At 40.5% G+C, this 15,646-nt stretch overlaps 1 protein-coding gene across 3 annotated transcripts in view; it reads right to left on the bottom strand.

Annotated features, from left to right (window-relative positions):
• The window catches only part of pard3bb (par-3 family cell polarity regulator beta b), a 305,177-nt gene that overhangs the window by 212,795 nt on the left and 76,736 nt on the right, over positions 1–15,646 (bottom strand). For all 3 annotated transcript variants that reach the window (XM_089133316.1, XM_089133317.1, XM_039683213.2), the window contains exon 4: positions 2,097–2,280. In XM_089133316.1, coding sequence (XP_088989442.1) covers positions 2,097–2,280 — 184 coding nt within the window. The remainder of the gene's footprint in view (positions 1–2,096; positions 2,281–15,646) is intronic.

Raw genomic sequence — 15,646 nt, forward strand, 5'->3', positions numbered from 1 at the left:
CTCCAATTGTCATGTTTTCTGTCATTGACATTTTTATCCTCAAACGCTGAAACTATTGTATATACAGCGTGCTGTGTTTCTGTAACTGTTCAAAGCATGTGAATATGAGGCACGCTATTGGTTGTCGGTTGCTAAGAATCTAGTCATAATATGCATCTTTCCACACTGCACAAGTTTTGCACCGCAACGCAGTGTTAACACCGCAAAATCTGTCCTATAACCCTGCTTCTAAATACAAGTGTTCCTTTACCCAGGTTAGTGTAGTGTTCAGAACGACGATTCTCTGGGGTTAAGTGTAGTGCTGCAGGGATAATGTATTTTTGTAGGCCAAAACCCAAAAACAAGCACTGAGGGTCAATTGGTTTGTTAAATGGATTTTTGAATACATGCCTGAAATAAGGTCTGTGGTGAACACAAGCTCAAGATATTTTTATGTTTATTCTACGACACAAAATACATCAGTAATAAAGCTTTTACAGAACTTGTTTTGAAATAAGTGGATGCTAACAAGTGGCTAAATGGGACAACAGAGTTTGTCTAGGGCACAAAACGGCATCATCCGAATAGGTAAACTCAACTTATCGAATCACTAGTCGCTTTCTAACTAAAATTTTCAGGAAAACTATTTTTAAAACATAGACTGAAAGAGTTTTTGGAAGATTAATGGTGGTCACACTGAAGTCGTGTGACCGTGTTATAGTTCGTTAAAAGCTTACATTTGGCTTTTTACTTCCGCCTAGTGTATTTAGTCTTCAAAATTCATTGAATTTGCATTAATATTAATTTGTAAAGATTATCATGATGAACAAACCTGTAAGAATCATAAAGCTTTGTTGGCCACAGAGTTTTGTTTTGCAATAATACAAAAGCCGGTGGAAAAATCCTATTGTAATAATCCTACTTTGTCATGTTACTGAACTCCGTGCAAAGCAACAAAAATACGTGACCACTACAGCATTCTATGAAATACACGTTAATATCAGGTGTAAAATCACCTAGAGACCCCTGCATTCTGCTAGACGGAGCGCACGGAGCGGTTCATGTTCAGTGTGTGTGTGAACATCTCCTTTGAGTTACAATTTCAAACGCTCTCCTACCACTTTCTCTCCCCACTCTAACATCATGTCTGCATATACAGAGGCACGTGTGATCTCTCTTTTTAACAAATGATCCAGATACAGATGTATGTCAGACCCTATCGACGTGACAAACGGCATATTTACAGCCGTGGAAAATGAAAGAGGAAAAGATCAGTCAACTGACACCTCCACCTTGAAGTAGAGACGAGGAAACTCGAGCACTTCCCAAGAATGCCTGGATCGCAAAAGAAAAAGCCGCTTTTCCAGTACGCTGAACTTTGCGAGCCCCGTGTCTACTTTTACAATGAAACTTAAAACACAAAGGGGCAGATTTACAAGGAGACACAAAGACGCTCACACATACGAACATACATGCACACGATTCCTCGGCTTATTTTACCAAGGATTTAATTTCAGAGTGTAAACATGTTCTAAATCATACACACACTCTGACATTTAGAACAAATATGTGTGCATGTTCTATATTGGAGGTGTGCATGACATCAGACAGAGGTGAAACCAGCCCAGATGAAAAACACATGGTTCCCCCCAAGGTGCAGTACTACAGAACCAAATGAAGTATTCCAGACCCGTTCGAAATAAGAGAAAATGTCTTTGTCCAAAACAAATTGAAAAAATGTCTGATTTTTTTAAGTTCTTCTCAGCAGAAACTGTTCTCTCTGATAGTGAAATTTTTCAGGCAGTGTTTTAAAGATATGAGACACAAAGGTTGGTTAAGGTGAACTGTTTGTTAAAAGTGATACTTCAATATGAGCAAGTGCTGTAATGCAGAGAGAACACTTTCATTTGTTCATAGCTACACGAGTGAGTCAGAGCATTTCAAGCTTAATCCAGGGCCCGATTATGCTATATAATATCATCTCTCATAGTGGCAGTCTATTATTTCACTCACCATTAAGCATGTGTTTGATCACAGCTCTGTTTTTCTAATGGGAATGCATTACTTTATTTCTGTTTTTTACTGACTGTACTTGTATCGTTTTATTGCATACATACTGGACTTGAGGGCAGAGGAGTTGACTTCAATTTCTCCTCCTTTGATTGGCTGGAAGCATGCGAGTTCAGAGTCATAGGGTTCAGGGCTGGACTGTCCCGTTAGGCTGCTACTTGTCCTTGTTCCATTCCCGGGACTCATGGCGCCCCTCTGCTGGGCCTCCTGTTCCTCGTACACTGCGATCAGCTGCGGGACACACAGCAATGTAAAATTCAGAGCAGATACAGTCAATATATACAAAGAAAGACACAATTATAGTTCTTTTTCTATAAGAGAATTGATCTGTGAGCTCTAATAATTTAATTAATATAATGCTGGCATGATCAATGCATATATATATATGAGGATATATAAAAGGATATAAGGATTTTCAAAAACCCTTTTAGCCTAAAATCAAAGTTTATGATGTTGTGATTCACCTTGTAGCCAGTTGAATTGGTTCATGGCTTACAACTCTTTAACAAAGACTTCCAAAATGAATGGGAAAAATTGTTCTGGAACCAAGGCCACTCAAAAAGTGAGCATGCATTGTTGCAAATACAATAGAAAAACAAGAAATAATGATCATGAGAAAATAGACACAGACATGACCAGCATATTATGACATTATAACCCAGACAGTTCCTTATTAAATAGCAAGATAGCTAAGGTCTACATATAGCAAAGGTTGTACACAACATTTCTGAAGTTACCGTAGCTACATTAAAATTGCCATGAGTAAGAATTGAGGTAAAAGTATCCAAAAATGAGCAACAAGCATCAAAAAATTTGACACGAAATAAGGGCGATGATATCATTTAAAAAAAAAAATGACAAGTTATAGTGCTGCAGCATATTAGAATTATTTTTGAAGGATCATGTGACACTGAAGAATGGCGTAATCGTAATGTCTGCTAAAAATTCTATATTTGTAATATTTCAATTTACCATTTTTTTTTACAAATAACTGCAGTCTTTTAAGAATAATGTTACACAAGTCTCCAAAATGTTGAAAGGTAGTGGAGTGTCAGCAAGCTGTTTTACAGTATAAATCAGAGTGCATTTAGAGAATAAAATAATGAACTATAATTATGTAGAAATAAACTTTTAATACTCAGGCAGCAAAATAGTACCCAATATATTTTACACCAAACAATACACACTGGCCTTTATTACCTTGTGCATCAGAACGCGATAGAGGACATCTAAGAAGCCCAGCATGGCTAGTGTTTTAGGTTAAACTCAGCAAGCGATGCTATCCATTTACTTCACGATGAGGGTGTGAGGCCTGCCAGTTAAATACATGCTTCTCACTGACACTGCATTAGACTTCTGCCGCACTGCTGTTCTAGGGGCCTCCATGAATGTGAGTCTGTGTATGTAGAGCAATGTGTGCATGTGAATGAATGCAGTAAGAGACAGAAAGAGGAGTTTGCTGGTAAAGCCATAGGCTTCCTGTCTGAACGAGACACCAGGAGAGTAAACATATAAATAAACCATACACAATGTGACATTCAGGAAAATGTGAATGTGAGTGTGTGTGTATATACTTAAATAAGAGAGTGCTGTAGCCAGGATCCAAAATATTTCTTTATCAAATATGAAACATTTTTGCATATATTTTTTTTTTTTTATTATTATTCATCTACATCCTTATGACAATGGGATTTTCAGATGTAATTTGCCTTGCTTAGAAACAAATAGTGCAGGTCATTGTGTCATTCATAACATTCTCATCTGCCACAGAAATGTAAATAACCATTGATTCTAAATGTGTTACTTGTATTATTAATAAAAGTAGTACGGTAGTAGTAAGAGTATTGCCGTATAAATAAATACTCCACATACATTTTTTTTTTTTTTACTCGCCATTCATCAAAGATTCCAAAGTTTACACAAAAAAAGCAGCCCAAAAGGGAGTCGTGTTCCATAAATAATTTGTCCATGTTTTTGTGTTCCCTCGCAAAACTTTTATGTTGAGCGAACTCAACAATTTTGTAAGGGACCACAACAACAATGAAATATTTTTTTCCTCCTATGTCATATTTTTCCCTTTAGGGCTCCGTACAACTGTTTTCAACATTGATATAATAATAAGAAATGTTTGTCAAGCACTAAATCAGCAAGTTAGAAATGATTTCTGAGGGATCATGTGACACTGACTGAAGACTTGAGTAATGATGCTGAAAATAATATACAAATAGAAAACAGTTATTTTAAAATGTTAAAATATGTAACAATATTAATGTTTATTTCGATCAAATAAATGCAGCCTTCATTAGCATAAGAGACTACTTTAAAAAACTTTCAAAGAAAATCAATAGTATGGTAGTGTACAGTATGTGCCATCACAATAAAATATCTTGAATAAAAAACAAAGTTTATCATCCTAGATAAAATAAAACTTTGCATTCAAAACAACTTCTGAAGTTTAAATAAATCCTGCGGTAGGATTTATCTTTGGAGGTGTCCTTCACAGAAAAGGCAGTCCCAGAATGCACTTACACTTGAATTGTAATGCAATGTTTGTTTGTTTGTTTGTTTGTTTTTGTGTGTGTGTGTGTGTGTGTGTGTGTGTGTGTGTGTGTGTGTGTGTGTGTGTGTGTGTGTGTGTGTGTGTGTACTTGTCTACCTATCTAAGAGGGGACTTTGGTGTCGTTACACACTCACCAACAGGGGACCGCCGAGGGAAGTGGGGACATTTTTCAAGTCCCCTGTTAGCTATGCCTTAAAACATGTTAAAATCAACTAAAAAACGCTCTGGTGAATTTTTTTAACTTTTGACCAAGTGGGGACTTACACATGTGTGTGTGTTTAAGCCCATACTCAGCAGCGCTCCTGTAGGCTGGAGCAGGAACTGCAGTGGCCCATTAACACACGTCGTTCACACTTCTCTATTGTCTGAATGGCTGGCTGTCCCAAAGCCTCTGAGACTGTAGAGCTGCTTAGTTAAGGTACTTTCAGTAAATTTAATAACCCCACGCTAGTAATCATTAGTTAAGCAATAGTAAATGCTTAACTAATGAAAATACAATTATTAAAACACATTATATATATGCTTTTAAAACAATATTAAAGAATTTATAGCTTTATAGCTGTCTTTATAAATTGCTGATTATTGGTTTAAAAGCATATCTATAATGTGTTTTAATCATTTTAATTCCATGCTTTATTAATGAACAATTTATGATTTCTAAATGAAGTATAGCATTATCAACCATAATAATAAACCAATATAAAGTTATTTAGGAGTTGTCAGTGGTTTATAAGATCACTTAGAAAGTGAGTAAATGATTAATAAACTATTTCAATGTGCATTCATGTATCTTATTATTCAGACATATAGTAATAGTTACTTAGTGTGTAAATACATTTTTAACATGTATTTCTACTGTAATCCAAGGTTAATTCAGGTAGTTATCAACCATTTAGTAGTGGTCAGTTTACTATTTTGTGAGCTCATCTAAAGTGAGGATCTGTTATGCCTTGTAATGCATTTATAAAAGAGATTTCAAAGGCTCAGTTAAATATTTGTATGTTCTTTTATGTTCAAAGTGTTGTGTTTGTTTCCTTTTTCTGTTTAGAAGAGAACTGAGCCTTTAAATCTAATTTATGAATGCTTTACAAGATATAACTATTCCTCACTTTAGATGAGCTGCCAAAAAAAGTTAACTGACCACTACTAAATGCTTAACTTCTTGCATTTACTACATTTAAATACACTTAAGTGACCTCATGAATCACTGACAACTCCTAAATAACTGGTTTGTAAATAATGTTATTCTTCATTAGGAAATTATAAATTGATCATTAATAAAGTATGAAAATACAATGATTAAACACAATATTATGCTTCTAAATAAAGAATAAAGCATTTACACAAGAATAGAGCATTTATAGCTGTATTTATAAACTTCTTATTAATGTCTATTAATGCTTTATAAATTACAGATAAACTATTTACTAATGATTAACTAATGATTAATAGCATGCAGTTATTATGAAGTGCCCAGCGGCAACAGTTCGAAAGCAGAGGCGAGAAGACGCCTCTTATCATTCATAATATTATTTTTTTCTTATTTAACGCTCTCTCTTCATAGATACTGTCTATGCTTGGTTATAGCAGTCCCTAACAATTTACTTGCCATTGTTACTTTTCTTAATAATTTTACCTCAGTAGCAATTCCATACTAACAAATAATACAGAATATCATAACACTTTCGATGAAATTCCTATAAAACATCAGAAGCTTTATGTTGTGGACAATACAGGAAAGTTATTGCTTTAAAAAATTAATTCTCTGTTGTGGCTTTATACTTACAGTATATGATTGGTCCACATATCCCATTTAAGCTTATTGCCTACTGATAAGTTGTATTTGACAAATATACAAATAGTTGTATTTGACTATATTTTACATTTTACAAGCAGTTTTGACTGATATGTGTGCACTGTAAAACAATTATTGTTGGTTTAACTTAAAAAATGAAGTTACCTGGTTGCCTTGAAACTTTACGTTCATTGAAATTGAAAAATTTCAAAATCTTCAAAGGAGATTGATTTTATAATCAGAAACTCAAAATATTATGTTATCTGAACCACATACATTATCTAAGTTGATTTGACAGAAGAAACAACGTTATGATAACAAATCATGATTTTTTTTTTTTTACAGTGTATATTACTTTAGTTTGAAAATTACTTCAATTATCTTTTTAACAGTTAACTGGTTTCAATCTTATTTATGGAACAGAAAGTTTTTGTTCAGGATAGGTCATTTCTTCTGTTCTGTCGCTCACCTCCACAGGGATCGATCTCGGCGCCCTCCCTTTACTCGTTCTACATGCTACCATTGGGTTCTATATTTTAATAAGACATGGTGTTTCCTTCCATTCTTATGCTGAAGACACCAAAATATATACACCTATTGAGAGAAATGATCTGTCTGCTTCCATTTCTCTTTTATTATGCTAAGATGAGGTTACATCTTTGCTTGCAAAAAAATTGTGTCTTTAAATGAACACAAAACTGAGGTGATAGTTTTCCCCACTGATAATTTTAAGACCACCAGCATCGCTTTGAGGAGCTTCTCTGCATTCAGATCTATGCGGGATTAGGTGTGCTTTTAGATGGGCCTTCAAAACGTGATAAATATCTTCCGTAACTGCATCTAGTTTATCAACTCAATAAAATCAAGCAGAAATATCTCTTTAAGGTATAATTGCAGGTCTCCACACAAGCTAAACTGTACATGATCTAGACTCTAGATAAATAAAATGCAATGGCAGCAGTAAGTCTGGGGAATGCTTATAATTCTCCTTTTGGTTTCAATTATGAACATGTTTCAATTCTTTTTAACAAGGCATATATTTCATAATACAATTATAAAAAGCTATAACATTATTTGATATTAGCATATTAGCAGCAGTATATAACAGTATATTAGCAGCAATTACACATTGTTCCCTTTACCATCAAACTGGAGAGCCTCTTTTCTGTAATGAAAGACCAATCTTATGGGTTGTGGTCCCTCATATTGGCCAATATCAGTAAAAAAAACAAAAAAAACAACAACCTTGTTTTCCTTAGGGCTTAAATTACCCAGATTTGTTTATTTTTTTATCATTACATTTTTATCCTGACTGACATCAGGTGATGCTTGTAACCCAATCATAATCTGTTAACCCACAACATTAGAATGTTATATTCCCATTAAATTAAATTAAATTAGAATGTATTTATTTCTAAATACTTATCACTTTTTTAAGCTCTTCACTTCAGCTTCACTGCAGTACATTCCACATTCAAAACGCATTAAAACTACCAAAACACATCATTCATACATATAATAAACCAAACCGTTCTCATCCTTTAACGTCATAGAACGCTATATGCAAAAATGGCGCTATACTACACACATGGCACCCTTTATCATTAATATAACACGCGAACCCAAGTCGTCATAAATCCTTTAGCGTAAATATGATACGCAGACCCTACCCCACACCTAAACTTAGCTCTCACAGCGCGTGTTATATTAATGATAACGGGTGCCATGTGCGTAGTATAGCGCCGTTTTTGCATATAGCGTTCTATATGACGTTAAAGGATCAGAATGCGTTGAATAAACACACACACACAACAGGCAGCAATATGCACTATTTTTTGCTGTTCAGAATTCGTTGGTTCATGTTTATATGAAAGACTTGGACTTGTTTACGTGTTTAGTTAATTCTTAATTTTTCTGTTTTTTTTTTGTTTGTTTTTTTAGATTCAGAATATGTTTCAGTGTAAAATACGGTAGAAATATCTTATTCGTTTGTCTGTTGATAAGTTTTGAACTTAAATAACAGTCTTGGAAATAATATCTAAGCATGTGCAAATTGGCCTGTACAGTAGATCAAGTTTTGTTTGCCAGAAATCAATTCATGTAAATTGAAAGATCTCAGTTTAGTCAATACTGATCGTGTGATCACTGAGTGAAGAGTTTTGAGAAGTTGTTCAATGTTGTATTATGTTCAGAGTTTTAGCAGTGTTGTGTCGAAGTGAAATATGTAGTTTGGAAGATGTAGTCACTGAATGCATTAATACAACTCTAAAAAGAAAAACAACAACAAAAAAGCAACCTGTAATAGCAGCTGCAAATGGGGCCTTATTTATCACTCAGAAAGAATTAGCGTTAAACACATTTACACAAACTCTAGACACAGAAGGATCATATGTTCCCCACATCACACCAGGACATTTCACTCAAAATTGTGAAATATTTCACTCATTAAGTGTTTGATTTACTCATTCAACTGATGTTCAAAACAACTGTGTAGTTACAGTGCTGCAAAAAAATGCAGACATGTTTCTTTATAAAATAGCAGACACAATACCACTGATATTGAAAAAAAAAGATCTAAATCAACTTCTAGGTTTGGGTGAAGTGAGAGGGTCACAAAGACAGAACTAAAAACCTAATTTGTCAAATAAACTCTAAAAATAAAAGATATTCAAGACTGTGGTATAAATAATTGGATGATCTGACCGTAACTCATACTATCCTTGATTTTCTAACTTAGGACATTTCCTTTGTGTGTGATTACACCGCCCTCCCCCACACTAATTAACATATCAATGCAAGATGGCTTGAAGGTGTCTAGGTGAAGTGGCCTGAGTGCTTACAAATACAACTACCAATGTTCAAGTATCTGTGCAACTTCTCAAATAAACTACAATAAACTAGAGAAAACGTTGGGATTTACCCTTCCAAATTTATTTTGTAACATATTCTTTTGTAAAAATGTATTTAATAAATAAATAAAAACAAGAAGTAAACTACTGTTAACTGCAGTTTGTTACATTATCCATGTTTACAATACTGTAATCCCTGGTACTGTCGATGAACAGAAATCAAAAGATCAAGGGACAAATTATCAGTATATTTTCTAGAATCTCGGAGTGAAATGGGCTTATGTGACAAACTGTGGATCATTTAATTTTGCTTTGGAATTTTTTTATTCAATGGCGTCTTTCAATTTACATGAATGTATTTCACACTTAACACAAACAACAACAGAACTTTATGTTCTATAAAGACCAAATTGCACATCTTTACATTCTCCAATCAAAACTGATGTTCAAAACCTAACACAACATGAATAAGACCAAAATTTGCAATATTTATACAGTAATACCATTTTGAAATATAATCTGAATTAAAAACAAAACAAAAAACCAATTATATTTAACTAAACACCTCCACAAGTGTTTGTGTTAGTCTCAGTTTAATCACCAATTTAATCTATACAAAAGGGGAAAATTAGGAATAATTTTGTGCAGTATTGTAAACATGGATAATGTAACAAACTGCAGTTAACAGTAGATAGTCTAATTCTTGTATTTATTTATTTTTTAAATACATTTTTACAAAAGAAAACATTACAAAATAAATTTGGAAGGGTAAATCCCAGCATTTTCTCTAGTTTATTGTAGTTTATTTGAGAAGTTGCACAGATACTTGAACATTGGTAGCTGTATTTGTAAGCGCTCAGGCCACTTCACCTAGACACCTTCCAGCCATCTTGCATTGATATGTTAATTAGTGTGGGGGAGGGCGATGCAATCACACACAAAGGAAATGTCCTAAGTTAGAAAATCAAGGATAGTATGAGTTATGGTCAGATCATCCAATTATTTATACCACAGTCTTGAATATCTTTTATTTTTAGAGTTTATTTGACAAATTAGGTTTTTAGTTCTGTCTCTGTGACCCTCTCACTTCACCCAAACCTAGAAGTTGATTTAGATCTTTTTTTTTCAATATCAGTGGTATTGTGTCTGCTATTTTATAAAGAAACATGTCTGCATTTTTTTGCAGCACTGTAACTACACAGTTGTTTTGAACATCAGTTGAATGAGTAAATCAAACACTTAATGAGTGAAATATTTCACAATTTTGAGTGAAATGTCCTGGTGTGATGTGGGGAACATATGATCCTTCTGTGTCTAGAGTTTGTGTAAATGTGTTTAACGCTAATTCTTTCTGAGTGATAAATAAGGCCCCATTTGCAGCTGCTATTACAGGTTGCTTTTTTGTTGTTGTTTTTCTTTTTAGAGTTGTATTAATGCATTCAGTGACTACATCTTCCAAACTACATATTTCACTTCGACACAACACTGCTAAAACTCTGAACATAATACAACATTGAACAACTTCTCAAAACTCTTCACTCAGTGATCACACGATCAGTCTTGGCTAAACTAAGATCTTTCAATTTACATGAATTGATTTCTGGCAAACAAAACTTGATTTACTGTACAGGCACATGCTTACATATTATTTCCAAGACTGTTATTTAAGTTCAAAACTTATCAACAGACAAACGAATAAGATATTTCTACCGTATTTCACACTGAAACATATTCTAAATCTAAAAAAAAACTGAAAAATTAAGAAGTAACTAAACACATACACAAGTCTTAGTCTTTCATGTAAACATGAACCATGTAAAATGCTTGACATTCTGTCCCCCTCACTTTTGAAATGATTGCTACGCCCCTGATTCCACATCCCCCCACACTCATTTACATTTCAATGCAGGATGGCTTTTTGAAGGTGTTTTAGGTAAACTGGTCTGAGCGCTTACAAATACAGCTACCAATGTTCAAGTATCTGTGCAACTTCTCAAATAAAAACTAGATGCAGTTGATAAACTGCAGTTACGGAAGATATTTATCACGTTTTGAAGGCCCATCTAAAAGCACACCTAATCCCGCATAGATCTGAATGCAGAGAAGCTCCTCAAAGCGATGCTGGTGGTCTTAAAATTATCAGTGGGGAAAACTATCACCTCAGTTTTGTGTTCATTTAAAGACACAATTTTTTTGCAAGCCAAGATGTAACCTCATCTTAGCATAATAAAAGAGAAATGGAAGCAGACGTCTCGGTTACGTATGTAACCCTCGTTCCCTGAGTAGGGAACGGAGACGTTACGTCAGAAGTGACGGAGATTGGGGGTTTCGCATAGAAAGCCAATCCTCTTCGAGTATTTAAACACGAGCCAATGGCATGCAATGCCTTGGGGCTGCGGAAATTTGCATAGCGTACTCCGCCCTACTCCGTGAGTATAAAAGGAGGAAGTGAACGCAACCGCAGTATGTCTTCGCTGAGGAGCCAAGACTGAACTCGGCATCTACCCAGCGATACAGCAGAAGTGGCAGGGAGACGTAACGTCTCCGTTCCCTACTCAGGGAACGAGGGTTACATACGTAACCGAGACGTTCCCTTTCGTAGTCACTTCGAGTTACGTCAGAAGTGACGGAGATTGGGGGTCTGTGCCATCACGCCAACTTCAGGCTGTCTTCCAGTGCCCTGCGAAAGTCTGAACCCCCGAGCCTTACCTGTTTTCCTTAGGGGATCCGACTTAACACAGGATTACCAAGGTACACTGGGAAACATCTCCCGAAGGGGACATGCTACCAGCTGCCTACCGAAGGGAGGACTTACGAATACACATATGGCCACATAGGAACACATATGGAATCACTGGAGCACCAACCGCAGGTGGCTACTAATTTCAGCTCCAGGGGTGGCAGATGGCTTGCCAAGGGAAGACACATGCTCAGAGAGGCTTACAGTGGATAATACACATGAGACGGTTACCAAGGGGGAACCGTACGCATGGAGGCACCTAGCCAGCATCCAGAGCCACAGCAGTGGTGCCCGCATCGTCGGTGCTGGAGGACTCAAGGCTTCAATGGAAGAACTGAGGAAATATCACACTTATCCAGTCCGGGGAGTGGAGTGGCGAGCAAGCGAAGACACCTGAGCGGATCCAGAACTGGCCGAAACGAGTACGTGAGAGGATACCGGCTCAATTCGCAGATTATAGAATCTGGCGAAGGTGTTGGGTGTCGCCCAGCCTGCAGCTCTGCAGATGTCTGTTAGCGAGGCGCCGTGCGCTAAAGCCCAAGAGGAGGCCACACTCCGAGTGGAATGGGCCGTCACACCAAGGGGGCACGGAAGGCCTTGCTGCTGGTAAGACAAAGCAATGGCATCCACAATCCAGTGGGACAGCCGTTGCTTTGAGAGAGCTCTTCCCTTCTGGCTCCCTCCATGACAGACAAAGAGCTGGTCTGAGGTCCTGAAACACTGCGTTCTGTCGACATAGGTGCGGAGAGCACGTACCGGACAGAGCAGTGCCAAGGCTGGGTCTGCCTCCTCCGGGGGCAGCGCTTGCAGGTTCACCACCTGGTCCCGGAAGGGAGTGGTGGGAACCTTGGGCACATATCCAGGCCGGGGTCTCAGGATCACGTGAGAGTAAGCCGGCCCGAACTCCAGGCACGCTTCGTCAACGGAGAATGCGTGCAGGTCCCCCACCCTCTTGATGGAGGCCAATGCAACCAGGAGCGCTGTCTTCATGGACAGAAACTTTAACTCTACCGATTGCAAAGGCTCAAAGGGATGCCTCTGCAGAGCACTTAAAACTACCGAGAGGTCCCAAGAGGGTACGAGGGGAGGACGAGGCGGATGCAGCCTCCTCGCTCCCCTCAGGAACCTGATGACCAGGTCGTGCTTCCCTAAGGACTTACCTTCCACTGCTTCATGAGAAGCGGCAATGGCCGCGACGTAAACCTTAAGGGTGGAGGGCGACAGCCTGCGCTCCAACCCTTCTTGCAGGAAGGAAAGCACGACACTGATCGAACATCTCCGGGGGTCTTCTCCGCGAGAAGAGCACCAATTGACGAAGAGGTTCCACTTCAACGCATAAAGGTGTCTCGTGGACGACGCTCTTGCGGAAGTGATGGTTGCCGCCACCGCAGGTGGCAGCGAACTCAAACCTGCCTCGTCCCGTCCAGGAGCCACACGTGCAGCCTCCAAAGATCGGGACGAGGGTGCCACAGAGTGCCCCGTCTCTGAGAGAGTAGGTCTGGTCTCAGAGGAATAGGCCAAGGAGGTGCTGTCGCGAGGAGCATGAGATCGGAGAACCACGTCTTGGTGGGCCAGTAGGGGGCTACCAGCAAGACCTGCTCCTCGTCCTCCTTGATCTTGCACAACACCCGTGCAAGGAGGCTCACTGGGGGAAACGCATACTTGCGTGGGCCCCGTGGCCAGCTGTGCGCCAGCGCATCCGAGCCGAGAGTGCCGCGGGTCAGAGAATAAAACTGGGCGCAGTGGGACGAGTCCCGAGAGGCGAACAGGTCTATCTGTGCCTCCCCGAACTCGTCCCAAATCAGCTGGACCGACTGGGGATGGAGTCGCCACTCGCCGGAGATGGGGCGGACCCGGGACAGCTCGTCGGCTGCCCAGTTCCGGTCTCCAGGAATGTAAACTGCACGAAGGGACCTCAGGTGCTTCTGACTCCATATCAAGAGGTGGCGGGCGAGCTGCGACAACTGGCGTGAGCGTAGACCCCCCTGGTGGTTGATGTACGCTACTGCCGTAGTGTTGTCTGAGCGGACAAGCACATGCTGGCCCTTGAGCAACGCTCGGAAGCGGCGAAGGGCGAGCCGTACTGCCAACAGCTCGAGGCAATTGATGTGCATGAGGCGCTGGGCTCCTGTCCAGGAACCGGCGGCTGCATGCCCATTGCACATGGCACCCCAACCCGTGGTAGATGCATCCGTGGAGACAACGAGATGCCTGGAAACTCGCTGAATAGGGACGCCGGTCCGTAAAAAGCTGAGGTTCGACCACGGGAAGAAGGTTCGGCGGCACGCTGGAGTTACTGGAACTCGGAGCGAGCCGCGATGCCATGCCCACCTCGGGACTCGATCGCGAAGCCACAGCTGAAGCGGTCTCATATGAAGCAAACCGAGCGGCGTTGCCGCGGCCGCGGATGCCATATGCCCCAGGAGCCTCTGAAATAGTTTCAGTGGAACCGCACTCTTGCCCTCGAACTGTCGAAGACAAGTCAGCAGTGAGTGCGCGCGCTCGTTCGTGAGCTGCGCGGACATGGCGACCGAGTCTATCTCCATGCCGAGAAAAGAGATCCTCTGCACGGGGCAAAGTTAGCTCTTCTCCCGGTTGACCCGAAGGCCCAAACGGGCTAGGTGCCGGAGCACCAAGTCTCTGTGTTCGCAAAGCTGAGCTCGAGAGTGTGCTAGTATCAGCCAGTCGTCGAGATAATTCAGGATGCGAACCCCGTGTTCGCGAAGGGGAACAAGGGCTGCCTCGACGATCTTCGTGAAGACGCGAGGGGACAGAGCTAACCCGAATGGGAGAACGGCGTACTGATATGCCTGGCCCTCGAAGGCAAACCGAAGAAACGGTCTGTGTCGAGGTAAGATGGACACATGGAAGTACGCGTCCTTCAGGTCGATCGCTGCAAACCAATCCTGATACCGAACACATTCGAAAATGCGTTTGGCCGTGAGCATTTTGAACGGTAGTCGATGGAGAGAACGGTTCAAAATGCGCAGGTCCAGGATCGGTCGTAACCCACCGGTCTTCTTGGGGACAATGAAGTAGGGGCTGTAAAACCCGGACTTCACCTCGGCTGGAGGGACCGTCTCGATTGCACCCTTCGCCAGCAGGGTCGCAATCTCCGCTCTCAGGACTGGGGCATTGCCACCACCGTGCGAACTGAATCGCGTAGCCGAATCTGATCGTTCTGATGACCCAGCGGGATATCCCGGGAAGCGCTAGCCAGGCTTCCAGGAAATGAGCCAACGGGGTCATGCGAACCACAGACGTCCCCCCGGAGGGGCAGCGGTGCGGGTCGACTGGCACGCGTGCAGGGGTTACCCCGCTCGGATGCGTCGAAGCCCGCTCCCCGACAGAAGGGACCAGGGAAAGCGGAGCGTTCCACGGGGGTCTGTTCTGCCGGGGGTCTGGCGACAGAGGGGGAAGGGATTGGTGTAGCCCGGGGACGACACACGCACCCTTCCGCGCCCTCAGAGACAGAGAGGAGTGTGTGGGCTGACGCACGGGGGCATCGAGCGCACCCACTCCAGTCTGTGAGCTCAGTGAGGATGTCAAGTCTTTCTTTAACCAGTTCAGGGTGCTGCCCACCCGTGGGTGAGCAGCGGGGAGCTGAGAACAAAAGATTCTCCCCCGGCCCTCCACCGGGGGAAGGAGGGGGC

The sequence above is a fragment of the Pimephales promelas genome, chromosome 7, assembly GCF_988280905.1.
Source record: "Pimephales promelas chromosome 7, fPimPro1.hap1.1, whole genome shotgun sequence".
Classification (NCBI taxonomy): domain Eukaryota; kingdom Metazoa; phylum Chordata; class Actinopteri; order Cypriniformes; family Leuciscidae; genus Pimephales; species Pimephales promelas.